Below are 22804 nucleotides of genomic sequence, written 5' to 3'. Positions count from 1 at the left end.
TAAGAAACTACTACTTATCAGGTTTGATATAGTATCAAAGACGAACACGGACAACTCCCTTAAAAGTCTTTTATAATTACCTCACACCCACACCCCATTTCCAGCACATCCATGGGAGGCTACATTTCCTTCCGCTCCTGTTCCCGGGTAAATTAATGTAGGGGAACAAAACATATTGATCAAATGCAGAAGCAGCTATAAGAATCCTCCAATTCTAGTAAGCCAGACATGAAAGAGGTTTGCAAAAATGCAAAATAATGCCATGCTTTTCAGTGAATGATTTTTGTTTTAGAAGACATAGATTTTTCCTAAATCTATGTTACTTATATTAGCATGTAATGGGTTTATTATTTGTATTTCTAACAAATTAATATTTTTTTCGTTTCTCAGTTGCAATTTTGAATAGAGTAAATACCAATAGATATCGTGCATAATTTTGAAGCGTGAAAAAGAGTCCTAAGACCCAAAACTCTCAGCAGCACCATCTTAAAAGAACGATGGGAGGAAGTGGAGCTTTCTTTTGGCCCTGCCAATGGGGACTTGACAAGTCCTCGGTGGAGTGCGAAGGAGGCTATGGGTGGAGGATCATTTAATCTGAGACTCCAAAAAGGAGAGAAAGTTTGAGATGGTTACAAATGGAAAACCAGGAGGGTGCTGGACACGAAAGGCTGTCTGGGCTCCTCAGAAGACACCCTTTCTCACTGCTGATGGCTTGAGCAGGGGCTTTCTTGCCTAGAGAGTGGCAAGCCCTCGTGCTGTCCTCCCTGTCCCAGAGCCGTGCACTGCAGTAACACATGCAGGAAGCAGCGCCTCGAGAGGGTCTCCAGGTCTCCAGAGCACCCTGCGCCTCAGCTGGCACAGTAGCCAGTAGACAGGCAGGACCCAATACTGCCTCTGGGTGCCCAGGAGTTCCCACTGAGACACTCTGCAACAACGCACCAGCAGGAGGCACTCACTGGCAGCCAAAAAAAAAGTAAAATTCAGTTCTTTTTTCAAAAAAAAGTAAAATTCATTACTCTATATTACCAACCTTTGTAGACAAACAATTACTTAGCATACAATGGAACCAGTTGTATATATGATGAACTATCTCATGGGGAGTAATGTGCATGCATGATGCTCAGGCCAGCTGCTGCCTTGAACACATTAAACCCGTTTCCCACGGCTCTTCTGTGTGACTTGTCTCTGGAGTCTGGTACAGAGCTGCTAGTATATGCTAGAGTTCAAGGCAGTGAGGTGCATCATCGGGTACAGCTTCTATCCTACTTGAACTAGATCCAGATCTTGGGGGCAACCATGACACAACTGAACCATCCTGCCTCCTGAGATGGCTCTCAACTCTAAAACACTGACAACATGCAGGAGCCACACTGCATGATATAGTTGTACACACGGTGAGTGAGCAGTGTTTTCATGGACCTGCCATCATTCTACAGAATGAGGAGAGCAGGAAGATGCCCCTCGGTAACAGGTGTTGCAACATGTTCCACTTGTAGACCGACAGGGAGACTTTCCCCAAGAGCCTCTGGCTGAGTCCCGATTCCTCACTGTATACTGAGCGTGTAAGGCAGTGGTTCTCAACCTTCTGGCCCTTTAAATACAGTTCCTCATGTTGTGACCCAACCATAAAATTATTTTCGTTGCTACTTCATAACTGTAATGTTGCTACTGTTATGAACCGTAACGTAAATATCTGATATGCAGGATGGTCTTAGGTGACCCCTGTGAAAGGGTCGTTCGACCGCCAAAGGGGTCACGACCCACAGGTTGAGAACCGCTGGACTGTAAGGTGTTCGTGTAAGTGGGGTAGGCCCTGGAAGCAGCTATTTAAAATGGCGTGTAATCAACACCTTGTTTAAAAGCAAATGGGCCCTTCAAAGAGGTGCTCCTTCCCCCACATTTAATTTACCAGGGAACAGGAGCGGATGAAATAGCAGAGGCTACAGCCATGACAGGTACAATTATGGTCTAAATTATATTGGACACCAAAAGACGCCCGCCACATATTATTGTGACAAACTGCCAGGTTACAAAATACTATGTACAGCATGATCCCAATTTCACAAACGATCCATACCCATCTACCTATATAGGAGGGGGGATCATTTGGAGAATGGATGCTGATTGCCACATGGTGTGGGAAAGTGTGAATTTGTCATCTGCTTATTCTTTTTACGATAACATTTAAATTTTTTAAATTTATTGATTTTTTTGAGAGAGGGGAAGGAGAGAGAGAGAGAGAGAGAGATTTGTTGCTCCACCCATCCATGCATTCACCGGTTGATTCCTGGATGTGCCCCACCGGGATCGAACCCGCAACTTTACCTAGCTACCCAGCCAAAGCTACAATAACATTTTAAATAAACCAACGCTGTTTCCAGTTGGTGTTGGAGCAGGAGAGTCTTGCTTTGGAGGGCAAGGCTCCCCACCAGCCGGGCGGTTGAGGGAGGAGGGCAGCGGTGGAGAAGCTCTGGGCTTCCCACCCCCACTCGCCCCCACGCAGACCGCGGTTTAGCGCGGGCGCGGCCGGGCTGGGAGACCGGGTGCGGCGACAGGAATGACGGTCCCGACCGCATGCTGCTCCGCCCTCCGCGCCCGGGGAGGCGGGCGGACCCTGGAGTTGGCGGAAGAAACCAGACGGAGCCATGGCGGCGCTGCCGGCGCTGCTGGTCATGGGCGTGAGCGGCTCGGGGAAGTAGGTCCCGGAAGGCAGGGGCGCGGGGGGAGACCGGGAGGGGCGGAGGCTAAACCCGGCTCCGTGGCGTGTGCCCGCGGCGACCGAAGACCCCGGGGAATCCCCGGCGCTTTTCAGTAAACTGAGGCCGGGCACCTGCTCCCTCTCCCCGCCCTCCAACCTGCTCGCCCCGGGGTACCCGGCGCGCCACCGCCTCCTACACCGGGGTCTCCCTGTATGCGCAGAGGCTCTAGCGAGAGTCTTTGTAAAGAGGCGCCTGCTGGGGCACCGGGAGCGCCTGGGCGGGGCGTAAGAGCTCGCGTGGAGGCGGCAGGGGGGTGGGGAGGGGGATCGGGGGCGAATGTCAGAACAGGTGGAGGGTGCAAAGCCCGAAGCGCGGGGGCAAACCTGGTCCCAGGCTCCTGCAGACCTTTGTCGGGCTGGGCAGAGCGCAGGTCCCTCCTGCGAGGCCCTGGGCTTTCTGATTAGATTTTGGAGCTTGACTTTTACCGTTTACCGTCTTTGATTAGTGTTTATCAGCTAAAGCTGGAAGGTGTTACTGTGCGGGGAGGCCCGGAGGGCTTGCGAGAGGAACACTGGCTCCCACAAAGCCTCTGCCCAGCCCCGGCCGGCCAGCTGGGGGCGCTAGCCTTTGGCTTCTTAATTAGACCAACATCTGTGCCACAGCTGGGGGCGCTAGCCTTTGGCTTCTTAATTAGACCAACATCAATGCCAGAACTGCCCCGTAGTCAGGTGTATAGTCCAGTGGTCGGCAAGCTGCGGCTCGGCAAACCGTGGCTGGAGAGCCACATGCGGTTCTTTGGCCCCTTGAGTGTGGCTCTTCCACAAAATACCGGCTGTTCCACAAAATACCGACTTCTGCGCATGGGCCACGAAGTTTCATCGCGCTGTACCTGCGCGCCCGCACGTGGTATTTTGTGGAAGAGCCACACTCAAAGGGCCAAAGAGCCGTATGTGGCTCGCGAGCCGCAGTTTGCCGACCACTGGCAGCCTAGGCTCTTGCTTGCTCCAGGTAGGTAGGTTTCGCTTTCCAAAATTATTATGGCATGTGCAGCCTTAAAATAATTTGGGAAATCTTAACGGAAATGAAAATAAAACTGTTGTATGACTTGAAGAAGTTGAGAGGTAAGACTGGCGTGATGTAATGGGAGCCCTAGGTCTCGGTTCTTGCTTGTGTGAGCTTGGGCAGTACCCTTCTATGCCTTGGATCACATGAGGGAGTCTTAACCAGATGATGTATATGGTTATAATTATGGTAATGATAGCCATGCACTCAGTGAATATTTATTGGGCTCGGTCCTTACTCTATGTCACTGACACAGTGACCAGGACAGAGAAAACCTGTGCCCTCGAAGAGCTTGCATTCTAGTATGGGAGACAGGCAGTAAGTGAATAAACATGGCGTGTGCCGAGTGGTGGTAGGTGCTCTATAGGAAAACACAGGAGGGTCCGTGGAACAAAGTGCCAGGGAGAATGGTCAAGGAAGGTTCCTCAGAGGAAGTGGTATTTGACCAAGACCCACAAGAAGCAAGGGAATGAGCCACATTGATAGCTGGAGAAAGGGCATTATAGGCAGAGGGAATGGCAAGTGCCTGTGCTGGGTGTCTGTGTGACCAGCAAGGAAGCCGTGGTGGAAGAGTGGTGGGAGGTGAGGCCAGGAAACAATGCAGATGGAGAGGAGCGGTCATATGCGGGAGTATTTTGAAGGAAGAGCCAACGAGATGTGTCGATGGACTGGATGTAGGCATGAGAGAGGGAGGAAGGAGTTGAGGATGATTTCAAGATCTAATTGATCTCATTATTAATTCAGTATTTTTCTCAAAAACTAAACATCTATAGAACAGGGTCGAAAAAACTTCAGGAGTTTAATGAGAACTTACATCCTGCTTTTGGGATGGAGGGATTAGTGGTACCTGGGTGATGATTTCATTTCAATTCCTGGGGACAACTAAAGTCAGGCCCTAGACTTCAGGGTCAAGAGCATAGCTCTCATTGCTTCAGTATCAGTTATTGGTGTTTTAGTACTAACGGGGCAGCCACCCTTGGATGGAAGAAGGCACAGCGAAGGTTGGGAAATAGCAGTCGTTTGAACACTTGTGTCCTTTCCACAGATCAACCGTGGGCGCCCAGCTGGCTTCTGAGGTAACCTGTTCCATTGCCTCCCAATTACAAGTCCTACTGTGTTGTTTCTCTCTGCTTGCTTCTCTCCCTTTCCCCACCCTTTCTTCTGGCCTGTAGTGTTTGTAAAACTCACCACAGCGCCTGCACAGGGCTTGTGAAAACCATTGAAGCAATTTTGTCTTCCCCCTTGGTGATTATGAATAGTGATGAGTGAAAAAAGGAGCTGCAGTGCCCATGAGGGGGGATCTCAAAGTGGCATTCCAGACCTCCTCCCTCCTGCTCCCGGGTGGTCCTGGGGCTGCTGGCGGAGAAGAGGGTGGCAGGGAGGGCCACACTGCCTGCCACACCCCCCTTTCCCTTTGTTCTTAAAGCTAGGATGGAGATTCTATGATGCAGATGACTATCACCCAGAGGAGAATCGAGTGAAGATGGGAAAAGGGATTCCACTAAATGACCAGGTAACGTTTGCTGTTTCCAACAAATAGTCCAGCTGGGTGGCGCAGGTTGAGATCTTTGCAGAGCTTGGTATAGTTCAGTTCCTGAGTTATGACATGACTCATGGTCAGTGCTCCACAAGCCAGGCACACAGCGGGGCCTCCGCGAATGTTAGCTTTGGCCCTGAATCTCTCTCGACTCAGCATCGGGAGAGATGCGCCCACTCTCTCCCCCAGCGTGGGCAAGGTCTGCCAGAACACTTTGTGGCCTGATGTTAATGTGCAGAATATAATCCCTGAAAGGGCCTCCTACGTAGGGGAGTTCATCTTCCCTTCCAAGGTCCTATCAGCCTGCCACCATCAAAGACTCTGATATCCACCCCAAGCCAGTGATCTTTGCAAATTCACATCTGGCCTTTAGAAGTTTCCCACCAATCTCAGGATCAGGACCAAACACCTAAACTCCTAAACATGCGTGGTTAGGCCAAAATGACCTTGACCCACTCCACACTCTTTAGTTGCCATGCACCCTTCACACACACAAATCCCCCCCCCCCGACCCCCCCACCCCCCCGCCAGCCACTGTGGCCCCTTTCAGTAGTTCCTCCTCCCATGCTCCTTCCCAGGGCCTTTGCACCTGCTGGTCGCACTGCCTGGAATGTACTTCCTTCCCCTCCCCACCAAGTTAACCCTGCGCATCCTTCACATCTCAGCTCCTGTGCCACTTCTTCAAGGAAGCCCTCCCTGACCTACTTAAGTAAAACCTCATATAATAAACTCTCTTGGCAACATATCCCTTATTGCCCATGTCCCAGTTGCAACTTGGCATTTGAGGGTGTGAGAATTTGATTAATATTTATCTCTGCAACTAGATTTCACCTCCAAAGGGGCAGGGACTGGCCATTTCTCTTCCATTGTATATACTCAGGGCCTGACACATAGTAAGTGTCAGAGAATATTTGTGGCGTATTTGTGAGTAAATGAACAAATGAGAGAAGGAATGAATGAATAGCACTTCATTCCCATAGGCACCATCATGAGACCATTTCCTAGGAGTCTCTCTCAAGCCACACTTACAAACTGTGGATTTGTTGGCTTAACTAGCCATAGCCCAGGAGCCACTGTGATGGCAAGGTCAAGGTCCAGGTCCACATACCAAGTGTGTCCAAAGGACAGGACAGAATGGAACTGGCCAAATGCCCGCACTGCAGTTTTCACTTTCTGTGAACTTGGCTCACGCCCAGTTGTGCCCCCAATCTCTCTCTCCCCTTTGTCCTGCCTTGAAGGACTGAGTCAGTAACATTAGTAGGCCCAATTCTGGAGCATTCTAAGGGTGCACTTCTCTTTGCTTCAGGGAGTGCAGCTTGAGTTTGCGATGATTCAAGCCTTGAACCATCAAAATTAAGTTCACATTTAACTTTAGAAGATAGGAGGAGTGAACCATAAAAAAGAGTAATAATTTAAACATAATACTGATAATGTGCTAGAGATAAAGGTAGATAACCAGACTCTACCTCTAAGCTTGTGTGACCTTTGGCAAATGGGTTAGAGATTGTACCATTTCACTGGGTTCTTGCGAGGATTAAGTGAGATAATACAAAAAATATGCCCAGAGAAATACCCAAAGCCTTCAATAAATATCATTTTAATTATTGTTGTTGCTAATGTCATACAGATATGCATATGTAATGAAAACCATTTCTATAGTGTGCAAAATGTGCCTGTACCAGTGTTATGTTTCTCCTTAGTGAGTTGTAAATAAGAGTTAAGTTAGCCCGGCCAGGGTGGCTCAGTGGCTGTGTTGACCTATGAACCAGGAGGTCATGGTTTGATCCCTGATGAAAATTGTTGAAGCTGTGTTATGAGTACATAGAAGTTTGTTTTGTACAATTTTGTCTGCTTTTGTACATATTTAAAATTTCCATAATAAAACATGATTGTTGTTTTTTAATGTATTATGGCCAATCAGTATTTACCCCTGGAAGGAAGAGAAAACTTGTCTCAGGAGGATTTCTTTGTGAAACACTGTAGGGTGCTCTAAGGAAACCTCTTCCGTCTTGTCTTTGGAAAAATATAAATTTCTCACGGTGCTTTTATCTGACAGGAGTTCTCTTTCAGGAGGGTTTGAAGAATAGAACCAAAGGGTAGCTGACATAAGGGTTTCTATGAATATCTTATCTCCCTGCATTGGAGATCAGAGGCACCATCATGCAATACAATCAAAGGAGACTTGTAATCATAACAGAAACAGGGAGAACACATATACAACAGGGAGATTAGATAGGGGAGATATAGCCTGGTATTTTAGGGCAATTTTTAGTATTGTGAAAAGAGCCCCTGGCGCCTGAACCAGGAAAATGTTTCTGGGCTTAACTGCCTAGTGACTTATCCCTAGGCCTGGAGTATGGGCTACTTCTCAAAACCACTAAGATCTCTCTGGACCTTAACATTCAGGGACAAAATTAACGATGTTTCTGAACAAACAAACAATAGCTGGAAAAGTCATTCTGTGTCTGCTCTAATTTCAGGACAGGATCCCATGGCTTTGCAACTTGCATGACATTTTACTAAGGTAAGAGCATCAGGCCTTGGCATACCAGGGAGTCAAGAAGACCCATCAGAAAGTACAGGGTAAAATATATAGTTTTGAAATCGCAACTGACCGATGATAAAAGATCCCAGGAATGGAATGTGTTTCTATCAAATAACCAACAATGATTTTAATCAGCCAGACATAGTTTAGTTGGGTTCTGGACACAAACCTAGACAGCTCCACAATTACTAGCTGGGAATCAGCCACTTGGCTTCTATGAGCCTGTTTCTTCATTTGAAAAGGGGGTTAAATAGTTCCTAGTTGCAGATTACTGTGAAGAATTAGCAAGATGAGGCATGAGTGGTACTTAAACCAGTATCAGTATAAAAGTGCTCAAAAAATGACAGTAGGCTGTGCCTGAACCATAGCCTACATTCACAGGAGCCGAGACCCGGCACCTTGATAAACTTCCTCCCCCGGTTCCATGGGCAGGTCCTCTGAGTAGCCCCATTTAACAGATGATGAACTGGTGGTCAGGGAGGTACATACCTTGCCCAAGATGATTCAGTTTACTAGTGGAAGATCTTTACCCCAAAGCCAGGACTGCCTGAATCTTGACCGCCGTTTATAGCACCTTCCACTGGCAGGAAGTAGTACTGTACTCGGCCTAGAATGGACACCTGGTATTTTAAACGTCTTCATTCTTTACCACTTCCGCCTCCCCCCCTGCCTTTTTTTTTTTTTTTTAAACAGAGATGTAACCTCGGGACAGCATGTGATCCTAGCCTGCTCAGCTCTGAAGAAAGTGTACAGAGACATCTTAATACGAGGAAAGGATGGTGCACCTCCGAAGTGTGATGAGCCAGGGAAGGAGGGAAAGCCGGCTGAGGTGCAGCTCCTTGTGGTCTATCTGAGTGGGTCATTTGAGGTCATCTCGGAACGCTTACTCAAAAGAAAAGGACACTTTATGCCCCCTGAGTTATTGCAATCTCAGTTCGATATTCTGGAACCCCCCTCAGCTCCAGAAAATTTCATCAAAATCAGTGTGGACAAAAGTCTTCCAGAGATGATTGCTATAATTATGGAAGCTCTAAAATGAAACCCAAGTCACTTCCTATCAGTAGTCCAGAACAGAACTAGGCATACATTTCTATCCTGTCCCTGACCATGTTAAAGCATCCATGCTGGTACTGTACTCTAAATTCTAGTTAGGGTGAACAAACCACGATGTGTTGAAATATACTTGTTTGGATGTGATTTTAGGAATTTGTGGTTCTCTTGTCACCATGCTCTGCCCACTGGAGGAGGGGACTTGGAAAGTTAAGCTTCCACTGAAATTGAAATTCATGTGATCCAATCAAATGATCAGAGGATATCATATAATCAGTGCTGAAATCATTACCTTACTGGGAACATTCTTGATCAGGCTATATTCCAACAAATAAGTAAAATTTGGCTATCCTTGGCATCCCTTGGAAATTGGTCTTGGAAGCAGAAACGTGTCCAAAATCAACCACTCACCAGCAAGTCATTTTACACCATACGCCTCCGAATCCTCTTTCCTTTCAGGATAAGTAAATAAAAAGCACAGCTAGTTCACGGATATAAAAAGCAGCAAAGGCCCTAGCCGGTTTGGTTCAGTGGATAGAGTGTCGGCCTGCAGACCAAAGGGTCCCAGGTTCGATTCCGGTCAAAGGCACATACCTTGGTTGCAGGCTCCTTCCTGGCCCTGGACCTGACCCTGGTTGGGGCACATGCAGGAGGCAACCAATCGATGTGTTTCTTTCACATCAATGTTTCTCTGACTTTCCCCTCACTCTTAAACTCTCTAAAAAAATCAATGGAAAAATAACCTCGGGTTGAGGATTAACAAAAATAAATAAAAATTTAAAAAAATAAAAGAATAAGCAAAAAATTTTTTAAAAAACTGCAAAGATGGCCCTGGGCCGTGTGCTCAGTGGTTAGAGTGTTGTCCCATACACAGAAGGGTGATAGGTTCAATTCCCAGTCAAGGGCATGTGGCACATACCTGGGTTGCAGGTTTGATCTGGCCCCAGTTAGCGCATGTGCAGGAGGCAACCCATCGATGTGTCTCTCTCACATTGATGTTTCTCTCTTTCTCTCTTTCTCCCCCTCTCCCCCTCCCTACCATTCTCTCTCTAAAAAATCAATGATAAAAATATCCTTGGGTGAAGTGTAACAACAACAAAAAAAAAACTGCAAAGATGGAATTTGAGCGAATGAACCGTGGGACTCACTGACCCAGTCTGCTCTCCACATTTTACCAAGGCCTCTGTGAGACCAGACTAGTAAAGACATTACATATTGAAGCCCTTCGTCTATTACAAGCTACTCTCCCTTATTTGTTCTTTAGAGTTAAGGCATCATATTTATTATTTCCCTAGGTGAACTTTATTAAAGGGGACATGAGAAAAATAATTGTTTAAAAAAAGGCATTGAGACTGATACGGTTGAGTACTATTGCTCTAATGTTCCCAAACCTGGCCACAGGGAGGCCAAGATGTGAGCAAGTACTGCCCTCTGGTGGCCCCAGAGGATGCAGCAAGCTCAAACTGCTCACCCAGTCCTGAGAACCCCTCCAGCAACCAAGGGTTATGTTGCAGGTTCAAGGGTGGTGGAATGCTGCTCCCCACCAGCCCTGACCACACCCCTGCCCAGCCTCTGAACTGGGAAGAAGAGGTAGGTGAGAACTGTTTGAATGGTTCAAAGTAAATGCCAATGAAAGATTTCCTCAACCCTGCAAACACCACTTACCACCCCCTCTGGCAGGACTCTCCACCTTGTCCCCCTCCACTGGAAGAAGTTCGGGTTAAACCTTTCCTCTCCTATAAAATGGGGACACTTCATTCCGTAAGATTGTGAGAACTGAGATAATGCATGCAAAGTGCTGAAACCTGACACACTAACTACTCAAACATTGGCTCTTGTTATACTTGTCATCCCCAGGTCTGAGGGAGTGTATCCTATGGCCACACTTCCACTCCTGTTATTCTGACTGTGTGGGAGCTTATGAACTCCTTCGAAGTATGTGAATCTTGAGTCTTCCTTCTTATTCCCTGCTAGGGTCTCCCTCCACCCCTCCCCAACTCTTGACCAGGTCAAATCAGATGTTATAGCAGCATTATTCACAATATCCAAATGATGTAAATGCCCACCAACAGATTAATAAATAAAATGCAATACCATCCTTACAATGGAATTATTACTCAACCATTAAAGGGAATGAAGTACTGACATGGATGAACCTTAAAACCATGCTAAGTGACGGAAGCCACACACAAAGGCCCCATACTACATCATTCCAATTATATGAAATATCCAGAATGTATAAATCCATAGAGTTAGAAGCAGACTAGTGGTTGGCAGGGGCCGAGGCACGGGGGTAATGGTGAGTGATTAAGTGGTTTCCCTTCTAGGTGACAATGAGTTGTGAAGGATTTTGATGGTTGTACATTGTGAATGTACTTTAAAATAGTCACAGTAGTTAAGTTCTGTTCATTTATATTAGCAAAAAGGAGAACCGTAAGAGCTGAGCCTCACTCACCAACCTTACCACCATATGCTAGGACAGCAGGCTAGATGCATGCTACCTTTTGGAGAGACTTTCCCAAACAAAAGGGGCTCAGTCCATGTACCTACTTCCTCCTACAATATTCAACAGGCAGTTAAGTCACCCCTCCCTAGAGAAAAGTACACATTGGAGGAGAAAAATGTGCTGTTCCAACACTTTTCCCCTTCTGGAATCATAGTGTGTAGTGGATTAAAGTAGTCATAAATTCACAAAATTTTTGATACCCATCAAGCAACATGGCCTATGACCCTTAACTTTGACACTAGGTGAGTTTGGGGCTCACACCTTGAAAAAACTGACAGCTTTCATTTTTCTCAAGATACTTGTCTACCATGTTCATGTAAGAAAGTACAAGTGGCCCTGGAAAAGCCCATGTGGAGAGAAACTGAGACCCAAACTGGACTCCCAGATAAAAGCATGTAGCAAGTCCACAGCCAGGTAAATAAGACTTTGCAAAGTAAATTCTCCAGACCAAGTCAAGTTGCTCCAGCTACTTACACCAAGCCCAGCCAACATTGCTAATTTGTGAATAAAATAAATGATTTTGTTCTAAGCCACCAAGCTGTGAGGTCGTTTGTTATAAAGCATTGGATAACCACAACACAGGGGAAAGTCCCTTCACCTTCTGGTAAGGATAAGGAGTTGAGAATGTGCCCGAGTAGCTTTTTTAAAAACCTAGCTGGATCCTCAGACTATTCCAAAAAAATTCAAGAGGAAGGCACACTTCCAAGCTCTTTCTATGAAGCCAACATTACCCTAATTCCAAAATCAGATAAAGGCACCACAAAAAAAGAGAACTACAGGCCAATATCCTTGATGGACATAGATGCTAAAATCCTCAACAAAATTCTAGCAAATCAGATTCAGTATTACATTAGAAAGATCATACACCATGACCAAGTGGGATTTATTCCGGGGATGCAAGGCTGGTACAATATCTGCAAATCAATAAACGTGATACATCACATAAACAAACTGAGAGACAAAAATCACATAATCATATCAATTGATGCAGAAAAAGCATTTGACAAAATCCAACACCCTTTCTTGATAAAAACTCTCAGCATAGTGGGAATAGAGGGATCATACCTCAACATAATAAAAGCCTTATATGAGAAACCTGCAGCTAAAATCATACTCAATGGGCAAAAACTAAACTAATTCCCCCTAAGAACAGGAACAAGGCAGGGATGCCCACTTTCACCACTCCTGTTCAATATAGTCCTGGAAGTGCTAGCCATAGCGATCAGACAAGAAGAAGAAATAAAAGGCATCCAAACTGGAAAAGAAGAAGTAAAACTGTTCTTATTAGCAGATGACATGATACTATACATAGAAAACCCCAAAGACTCCATCAAAAAACTACTAGACCTAATAAATGAATTCGGCAATGTAGCAGGATACAAAATTAACACCCAGAAATCTATGGCCTTTTTATACACCAATAATGCACTCTCCGAAAGAGAAACGAAAAAAACAATCCCATTTACCATTGCACCAAAAAAATTAAGCTACCTAGGAATAAACTTAACTAAGGAGGTAAAACAACTCTACTCAGAAAACTACAGGACATTGAAAAAAGAGATAGAGGAAGACATAAACAAATGGAAGAACATACCATGTTCATGGGTTGGTAGAATCAACATCATTAAAATGTCCATACTACCCAAAGCAATCTACAGATTCAATGCAATCCCCATTAAAATACCAATGGCATATTTCAAAGATCTAAAACAAACTCTCCAAAAATTCATCTGGAATAAAAAAAAAGACCCCAAATAGCCACAGCAATCCTGAGAAAGAAGAACAAAGTTGGAGGGATCACAATACCATATATCAAGCTATATTACCAAACCACGGTTTTCAAAACTGCCTGGTACTGGCACAAGAACAGAAATATAGACCAATGGAACAGAACAGAGAACCCAGAAATCGACCCAAGTCATTATGCTCAATTAATATTTGACAGAGGAGCATACAATGGAGTCAAGACAGTCTCTTCAATAAATGGTGCTGGGAAATTTGGTCAGATACATGCAAAAAAATGAAACTAGACCACCAACTTACACCATACACAAAAACAAACTCAAAATGGCTAAAGGAATTAAAGGTAAGATGGGAAACCATAAAAATTCTACAAGACTCCATAGACAGCAAAATATCAGACATATGTTGTAGCAATATCTTTACCGACACACTCCTAAGGCAATGGAGACTAAGGAGAAAATAAACAAATGGGACTACATCAAAATAAAAAGCTTCTGCACAGCAAAAGAAACCATCAACAAAACAAGAAAGCATGGGAGAACATATTTGCCAACGATATTTCAGATAAGGGCTTAATCTCCAAAATGTACAGAGAACTCATACAACTTAACAAAAGGAAGATAAATGATCCAATCAAAAAATGGGCAAAGGACCTAAATAAACACTTTTCGAAAGAGGACATACAGAAGGCCAAGAGACATATAAAAACATGCACAAAGTCACTAATCACCCGAGATGCAAATCAAAACAACAATGAGATACTATCTCACATCTGTCAGAATGGCTATCATCAACAAATGACAAGTGCTGGCGAGGATGTGGGAAAAAAGGAACCCTCATGCACTGCTGGTGGGAATGCAGACTGGTGCAGCCACTGTGGAAGACAGTATGGAGTTTCCTCAAAAATTTAAAAATGGAACTCCCATTTGACCCAGTAATCCCACTTCTAGGGCTATATCACAAGAAACCAGAAACACCAATCAGAAAGGATATATGCACCCTATGTTCATAGCAGCACAATTTACAATAGCTAAGATTTGGAAACAACCTAAGTGCCCATCAGCAAATGAGTGGATTAAAAAACTGTGGTACAGCCGAAACCGGTTTGGCTCAGTGGATAGAGCGTCGGCCTGCGGACTGAAAGGTCCCGGGTTCGATTCCGGTCAAGGGCATGTACCTGGGTTGCAGGCACGTCCCCAGTAGGGGATGTGCAGGAGGCAGCTGATCGATGTTTCTCTCTCATCGATGTTTCTAACTCTCTATCTCTCTCCCTTCCTCTCTGTGGAAAATCAATAAAATATATTTAAAAAAAAAAAAACCTGTGGTACATCTACACAATGGAATACTATGCTGTTATAAAAAAGGAACTTTTACCATTTGCAACAGCATGGATGGAACTAGAGAGCATTATGCTAAGCAAAATAAGCCAGTCAGAGAAAGATAAATATCACATGATCTCACTCATATGTGATCAAATAATGATCAACATAATTTGATGAACAAGAATAGATCCAGAGACAAATGGCAGGGGAGGTGGGGTTAGAGAGCAACCAAAGGACTTGTATCTATGCATATTAGCATAACCAATGGACAGAGACACTGGGGCGGTGGAAGCTTGCCTGGAGTGGGAATGGCTGGGGGGAGGGGTCAATTGGGGGAAAAGGAGACATATGTAAAACTTTAGACAATAAATAAATAAGTAAAAAATAACAACAACAACAAAAAACTATCTAGAATATACAGCAGCTTTTTATATCCCATTAAAAAATTGGGTGCCACATTCAGCTCTGATCTGTTGAGGGAAATTATGCTGGGAGCTCCTCTATGCACCTAGCTCTGTTCTAAGCATAGAATGGTTAAGACAGACTGACTTGTGGATCTAGGACAGGCTACCTAATAATTAGGGGGTCTGAAATACATGTGTTAATGAATTGAAATTATCATCTGAGGATGTTCTTCATCACACTGTACCAGCTCTGGAAGACTCTCGAGCTCATTCTATTTCATCTCACTGAAGCAAAGATGTTGGGAGGAGGGTGCTGTTTCTCCACTCCCAAAAGGGTTGACCACAAAAAGTTCAGATGGGTTGGGAAAGTACCACTCCTACTGACAAGCAAAGGCAGCTCTAAGCTGAAAATGGTAACTGGGAAGGCAGAGAAATCTTCTCCCTCACACTTTAGTTCATGTAACAGAGGTGCTTATTTATTTATTAAACCTATTATGGGGATTAAAAGCTAGCGATAACTGCTTTCTTTATATGTTTGGTAGAAAACAATTACTTCATACTCTCCTAAATCAAGTCCCTCTCAACACACACACAGGATCATTCCCATTAGAATACAAACATGCTATATATAGGGTGGGGGAAAGTATGTTTCCAGTATGGAAAACAATCTACACTAATAAAAAGATGCAAATTGACCGTGCCTTCGTGTCACCCACCAGCCAATCAGGAGTATGCAAATTAACCCAACAAAGATGGCAGGCTAATTTGCATGCGCAGGCACCAGTGGCTGGGGGCGGGCGCCAATGCTTGCGTCATCCAACGACGCAGGCGTTCCACGCTGCCCCAGCCGCCTCAGGGCCTCTGGGCAGTGTGGGAAGGCAGAAAGGCAGCTCTGGGCCAGAGCGAAGGTGGTGCTGGCAGCCAGGGGAAGGAAGGCCCATTCTTGCACGAATCTTCATGCATTGCGCCTCTAGTAATTAATAATTCTATGAGGATAAACAGTTTCACATACAACTGTAAACCCACTTTGCCCCATCCTGTATAGTACTTCCCCTCTTAAAAGAATACAAAAGGCAAACTTCTCCCACACCATCACCACTGCCCCCTTTTTTCTGATTCTCTTTACTTCAAAACTGTCTGCTAAAATCTCATCAGTCTATTCTAACCAGAATTTGACCCTAATCACTCTATAAAACCCCTATCATCAATGATGGTCTTTCCTTTTATTAAATACCAGAGGTGAATATCCAATCCATGAGAAGCATCAGAACTAACAGCATTTAACAGTTAATTTGCCATCTTTATCCTTGTGAAAATTTTCTTCACTAGCTTTCAAGACCTTCCTTGTTTTCCACCCTACTATCTACCTGCCTGTTGATCTCCTTTGTTGGCTTCCTCTAACCCCCCTGAACTGCAAGTTAGAGTGAAGTAGGGCTCAATCTCCCCCAAGTGTGCTTATCAACATTCTTCCTCTAAAACTCATCTAGTCTGGAATTCTCAACCTTGGCACTATTAACATTTTGTTGTTTTTGTACCACTTTTCCTTTTAATCTATGTACCTTTTTTAAAAATTTCAACCACCCCTCACCCTCCTCCCCCGTTTGGCAATCAGAAGCCTGTTCTCTAGATCTATGGGTTTATTGTTTTCTTTCTTTTTTTTTTTTTTTTTTGGATTTTACTTGGAAGTGAAATTATAATAGTATTTGTCTTTCTGACTTATTTCACTCAGCATAATATACTTTAGGTCCACCCACGTTGTTGCAAAGGGCAACATTTCATTCTTTTATTGCTCAGTAATATTCCATTTTATATGTACACATCTTCTTTATCTATTCATCTCTGGACACTTAGGTTACTTCCATATCTTGGCTATTGTAAATAATGCTGCAATGAACATAAGGGTACATATATATATTTTTAATTTGTACTTTTTTCCTCAAATAAAAACCCAGAAATGGTATTGTTGGATTATATGACAGCTCTATTTTTAAATTTTTTGAGGAAAATCCACATTGTTTTCCATAGTGGCTGCACCAATTCGCAATCCCACCAACATTTTAACAATATCAATCCTTCCAATCCATGAGCATGGTATATTCTTCAATGTATTTGTATCCTCTTCACTTTCTTTCTTCAGTGTCTTACAGTTTTTTAAAGACTTACACTCTTTCGATCTAGGTTAAATTTATTCCTACATATTTTATGTTTTATGCAAATGTTAATGGGATTATTTTAATTTCTCCTTTTGGTGTATAAAAATGCAAGATTTCTGTATATTAATTTTGTATCCTTTAACTTTACTGAATTTATTACTTTTAATAGTTTTTTGATGAGAGTCTTTAGTGTTTTCTATATATAGTGTCATATCATCTACAAATAGTTTTATTTCTTCCTTTTTGTTTTGCATGCCTTTTAACTTTTTCTTGTCTCATTGCTCTGGCTAGGACTACTACTACTACGTAGAATTGAAGTGGTGATAGTTCGTGCCTTGTTCCTGATCTTAGAGAAAGCTTTTGGCTTTAACATTTTGGCCCAGATCATTCTCTGTTGTGGGAGACTGTCCTGTACATTGTAGAATGTCTAGCAACATTCTTGGCGTCTACTCACTAGATGCCAATAGCAGCCCTAATTAAAAATGTGTCTCCAAATATTGCCAGAAGCGCCCTGGGGGGCAAAACTGATTCTGGTTGAGAACTTCTGATCTTGTTTTTTTGGCTTTAAATATCAGCTATATATACAGGCAACTACTTGTCTATAGCCTGAACCTCTCCGCCAATCATCATCTTCTCTGCACTTCTATGCATACCAAGTACATCCCACTTAATATGTCAAAACTACTGGTTTATACTCCTCCCCGTATGTGCCCTTCTACCTTGTCTTGCTTGATAACTGATACTTCTCTTGCACTTACCTTCACACTTTTATCCATCAGTAAATCGTACAGGCTTTGCCTTCAAAACATACCCCAACTCTGACTTATTTCCACTACCACTGCTACCAACCTAACCTAAGCACATACAATCTCTCACCAAGATTACCACCTCTTAAAAGTCTTCCACTCTGGCCGCCCTAGGTCTCATGTCCAACATTGTTAGAAATGTAAATTCTACTAATTAGTAAATCAAAAACTCTGAGGATGGGACACATCAAAACACCTAAGCCACTCCCCCCTGCCCTCCTCTCTCCCATTATATTCCCTAAAACACTTTCTTCCTAGCTTACCTTGCATTCATATCAACTTCCTGCAGTTCTAAACACACTCAGGACATTCACATTACAGGGCCTTTTCATTAGTTGTATCTATTCCCTGGAAAATTATTCACCCTCCCAGATAAATATTCGATAAGTCTCTATTTAAATGTCACCTTCTCATTGAGGCTTTCTCTGGCTATATAAAGTAAAAACACCTTCTTCCTAAAACCAGCCTCATTACCTTTAATTTTTCATCAAATCACTTGTCATTATCTAACAGGGCATATATGTGTTTTGTTTACTGTCTGCCTCTCTACATTCGACTATGTAAACTCCATATGGACAGAACTTTATTTTATTTGCTGCTCTACTTTCAGCAACTAGAAAAGAATCTGGTACTCAACAGGTTGGTAGCAGTGGTAATGGAAAGAAGTCAGAGTTGGGATATGTTTTGAAGGCAAAGCCTGTATGATTTACTGATGGATAAAAGTGTGATTTTGTCCAGCTGGGTGTGGCTCAGCAGTTGAGGGTCGACCCAGGAACCAAGAGGTCACAGGTTTGATTCCCGGTCAGGGCCTATGCCCAGGTTGCGGGTTAGATCCCCTGTAGGGGGTGTGCAGGAAGCAGCCAATCAACGGTTCTCTCTCATCATTGATGTTTCTCTCTCTCCCTCTCCCTTTCTCTCTCTGAAATCAATAAAAAATATATTTTTTTAAAAAAATAAAAATGTTAACTTTCTGAGGCAATGGTTGCTTATGGTTGATTGAGGAAAAAACAATATTATTTAAGTAACTGATAAGGAAATTTCAGCAGAAAACAAACATGGCCCACCCAAACTGTAAGGTGAATGAGAAAGGCAAAATGCAGCATTTAGGAGTGAAGGCCAAGTAGTTCACAGTAAATAAATCACTGGTTAGCAAAGTTTAGTAAGACTTCAGAACTGAGCCTGGAAGGAATGTAGGCTTTATGTAAGCTGAAGACAGATGAAATTCCAGAGAAGAAAATACGATGTGCAGAACCAGGGAAGTAGATCTGCTAAGTATAGTTTTCCCAAAGTGTGTTCACTGGAAATATCATTACCTTGAAGAATAGTTAAGTAAAAGGATAGGAAAAGTAAGAAAAGGCTGGATTAAATAACTTTAAACAGGTTTCTTTAATGCAAGACTTCTTGTTGACTTTAACATGTATAATATTAACCTCTAAGAGAGGAAATACAGTACATTATGTTTCCCTGCCTTAATCACACAACCTTTTTTGTTTTGGTTGAGTACATAGACCTGTGACCTAGCTTCACTTTTATCACTAACTAGAGGCCTGGTGCATGAATTCGTGCATGGGTGGGGTCCTGCAGGCCTGGGCCAATCAGGGCCAATCGGGCAGGGCCAGCCAGGGGGAGGGGCCACAGGCAGTTGACCAGTCAGGGGAGGGGCCGCAGGCGGTTAGCCAGCTAGCCTCACCCCTGGTCAAATTCCTGGTTGAGGGGACAATTTGCATATTAGCCTTTTATTATATAGGATGTTAGTGACATTTTTATCTGTCCTATTTTGCTGTAATTTGCCTATTACGTTAACATAGTAATAATGTCTCCCCAAACAACAAAAACCTTATTACTATATTTAAGCCAACTCAAACTCTAATTCTGAAAAACACAGAGTGTCACAAATATCCCACTTGGGAAATAAAATCCTGAAATACTATTTTCACCACTCCATTCTCTCTTTTTAATATATTTTTATTGATTTCAGAGAGGAAGGGAGAGGGAGAGAAAGCGAGAAACATCAATGATGAGAGAGAATCATGGATTGGCTACCTCCTGCATGCTCCACACTGTGGACCAAGACCACAACTGGGCATGTGCCCTGACCAAGAATTGAGCCATGACCTCCTGGTTTATAGGTCAACACTCAACCACTGAGCCACAACGGCCGGGCTCACCACTCCATTCTTTATTCAATTTGTAATAATCCAATATGAGAACAATTTAAGCCTACAGTATTTTAAGTGTCTTTTTAATGCTTTAAGTCTATGTGTGGGAGGCAACCAACTGATGTGTCTCTCTCTGTCTCTACCCTTCCATTCTAAAAAAAAATCGAAGGAAAAAATATCCTCGGGTGAGGATTAATAACAGAAACATGCAAAATCAAACCACTGCAGCAGCTGAAAGGTACTGAAGAGATCACATAGGCTCCGTCACTATTTTTATAACAAAGAAATCATGATGCCTTTACTCAGTCAACTAGTCAGGTATCAAAAAAAGCAGAAGCGCCCAGGTCACCTAACATTCCAGTACAGTGTTTGGACATATTTTAACTAGAGAAACTTTAAAAATTAATAAAGAATAATCTAAAACATGATAAAATCTGAGGTAAATCAAGTCTTTAAAATACATGGTCAAAGAAAGAAATTTTTTCCCCACAAAAGAGGCAAGACAAACCAAATGTAAAAGCTAGAGATTTATTGTTATTTTGTGATTAATAACTGTCAAATTGGTTATGACACTATCCCACACTGTATACCACCATTCGCCAGTACAAGATTTTAAACCAGACTGAGGCATAAGGCAGAGAGAGCAAAGACACATGAGTAATCCTGAACAACTTCCTCTAGCCATGCCTCCACCTTGACCTTCATACAAGTTTTCCTCCTGGGGAAAGTGTCAGAACAGTGCATGGCTGGTGGGCAACTTGACCTCTTACCCCTTTTTAATAGCAAGCAACTTACAGAAGTAATACAATTCAACTTGTATTTCCTTTGATTTTATTGGTCTGAACTCATTTTAGGTAACTTGAACATTTTAATTTCCTGTACATGAGACGATAATGACCTAAGAGAATACTGAACCAGAGTCAGCCAAATATATTACTGACCCAAAGTTATGTTTAATTGGTCCTAAAGGAATGTACCACACCAACAATTTGAGTTAGGCAAACAGAACTTCTCTGAGGAGGAAAGAAAAAGGCTGTAGAACAGCCAAATGTATTCAACATTGTTAAAACGGCTCTTGTTTATCACCCCTGAATGATACCTGTTTACTACATTATATGCACAGAAATCCTAACAGAACCTTGGTTACACCAGTGTTATTTAGGCTGGCCCACTCCAGGATAGATCCCCACCCCCTCCCCCAAGTTCCCCTCTCTGAGGCTCTGAAAAGCACAATATTTACCTATTTCTTAATAAACTACCGAAACACTTCAGAAACAAGTAGCTCACAAATCATTTTAAATTCATGTATTGCCTGTGCATGAGAAATCTGATAAACCCAAAAGATAGATCTATTTTTATATGGCAATTAAAAATAACTGAAACATCAAGACACTTTCAGTGAAAGCAACATTTCAATTACAAACTGTAATGCCTGTTAAACTACCTATGGGAGAAGCTGAAAAGTCTTAGGCAAATGCACTTTTGGGTTATATTACAGTGCTCCTCTGTCTGCACAAAAATTAAGGTAATTTACAATTAATCAGTGAATGTTGAGACAATGTTACATTATGTTGTTTGTACAATTAAATGTCCTTAAAGAGATAACCAGAATCAGCTTTTCTACTATATAGTCAACAAACCTAACTGGCACTTTTGCTGAAAGATGTTTATCAAAGATGCTGTAAGATTCTACACAATTAGGAAATATTTAACTTTATTTCCTTATCTTTACTTTTTTATTTATAAGTGTTTTGCTCAAGATAACCTACTGCTGTATGTTTCTAGAAATGCATTCCCAAATGTGCATAATATATTGTATACAAATAAAGTAAAACTGTCAGTAGTGTAAATCTTACAGCATTTTGTTTGCAAAAATACATGCCAAAGTCACAATAAGGAATATTGTAACCACAAATTATAGAGTGCAAATGATTTGCTTCTTTTAATGCTTTTATTCTACATAAATTACTACCATAGGCTAATGTTTAAAAAGCAAATAAATTGGACAGATGCGGGACAAAAATCTGTTCACCCACTACAAAAGGTGAAGTTTTTTTTTAAAAATTACAATAAATGCAGAAGTGTTTGATGCATGCAGTAGCCTTAAATGAAAAAGCATTGATTCCCATTGTTCCACAAGAAAAATAAAACCACACAGAGAAACCCACATTATCTTACTGTACTCCACCTTAAAATGCATCATATTGAGTTTGTTTATAACAGCACAGAATTTCAAAAGTCAAAATGAAATAAAGCAGGTATTTTAAAGATTTAAGAGCCGTTATCAAAAATAAATTACATTTTTTTTCAAGATACAGAAATGCTGCTATGATGGCTGGGAGCCCAGTAATCTTTCAATAGCCGCATTGATATCACCTCCTGTTGCGATCAGGGCTTGCAAGTTTGCTTCACGGTTCAAAAACCCCATTGCACTGAGTTGTTCCAGTTGTTGCTGAAATCTGACTTCTGGACTCTGTAGCTGTTAAGGAAAAAAAAAAAATTTAACAAAAAGTCTCAGCTACAAAAGCACTGGCCTCTCTCTCTCTCGAAACATGTTCAACATATTTAAAAGACCTCTAGCACTTTATTTTGCTAATTTATACCTAAACAATCATGTCAAATAGATCACATACTTGAAAAAATTTTTAATAAACCTCAACCATTCTTTACATATATTTAAGAAGCTCATAAATAAATAGAAAGTCTATATATGCAAATAGCTTAGAATTAGATTACTTATTTTGTAGCTATTGACCAACTGGGTAATTATAAAAGTCATGTCCTTGTGTATAAAATTTTTAAGTTCTAATGAGGCTTA

General features: G+C 42.5%; 2 protein-coding genes across 4 annotated transcripts in view; one reads left to right on the top strand and one right to left on the bottom strand.

Moving 5' to 3' along the window:
* Nucleotides 1-2585: 2585 nt before the first annotated feature.
* On the top strand, nucleotides 2586-10989 carry IDNK (IDNK gluconokinase). Of its 2 annotated transcripts, none has more exons than XM_070431440.1 (5): nucleotides 2586-2695; nucleotides 4807-4837; nucleotides 5188-5274; nucleotides 7779-7822; nucleotides 8537-10989. In XM_070431440.1, exons 1-5 carry the CDS (start codon nucleotides 2646-2648, stop codon nucleotides 8880-8882), a joined length of 558 nt encoding a protein of 185 aa, XP_070287541.1. In that variant the 5' UTR covers nucleotides 2586-2645; the 3' UTR covers nucleotides 8883-10989. The 2 variants fall into 2 exon arrangements, with proteins under 2 accessions (XP_070287541.1, XP_070287542.1); XM_070431441.1 differs by having other exon boundaries at nucleotides 2639-2695; nucleotides 5192-5274.
* Nucleotides 10990-20500: 9511 nt separating this feature from the next.
* Nucleotides 20501-22804, bottom strand: part of UBQLN1 (ubiquilin 1) — a 50727-nt gene continuing 48423 nt past the window's right edge. For both annotated transcript variants that reach the window (XM_070431438.1, XM_070431439.1), the window contains one exon: nucleotides 20501-22465. In XM_070431438.1, coding sequence (XP_070287539.1) covers nucleotides 22313-22465 — 153 coding nt within the window. In that variant the 3' untranslated portion in view covers nucleotides 20501-22312. The remainder of the gene's footprint in view (nucleotides 22466-22804) is intronic.

Source organism: Myotis yumanensis, unplaced genomic scaffold (assembly GCF_028538775.1).
Source record: "Myotis yumanensis isolate MYYU_CA2020_CCGP unplaced genomic scaffold, mMyoYum1.0.hap1 SCAF_12, whole genome shotgun sequence".
In the NCBI taxonomy this organism is placed as follows: domain Eukaryota; kingdom Metazoa; phylum Chordata; class Mammalia; order Chiroptera; family Vespertilionidae; genus Myotis; species Myotis yumanensis.
This window is presented reverse-complemented; position numbering and strand designations above follow the sequence as displayed.

Excerpts from the sequence above, each read along its gene's own strand:
- IDNK (XM_070431440.1), top strand. The coding sequence starts at position 2,646 with ATGGCGGCGCTGCCGGCGCTGCTGGTCATGGGCGTGAGCGGCTCGGGG. Across the intron at positions 2,696-4,806 it reads GGCGTGAGCGGCTCGGGGAA|ATCAACCGTGGGCGCCCAGC; the intron begins GTAGGTCCCGGA and ends TCCTTTCCACAG. Across the intron at positions 7,823-8,536 it reads TTGCATGACATTTTACTAAG|AGATGTAACCTCGGGACAGC; the intron begins GTAAGAGCATCA and ends TTTTTTAAACAG.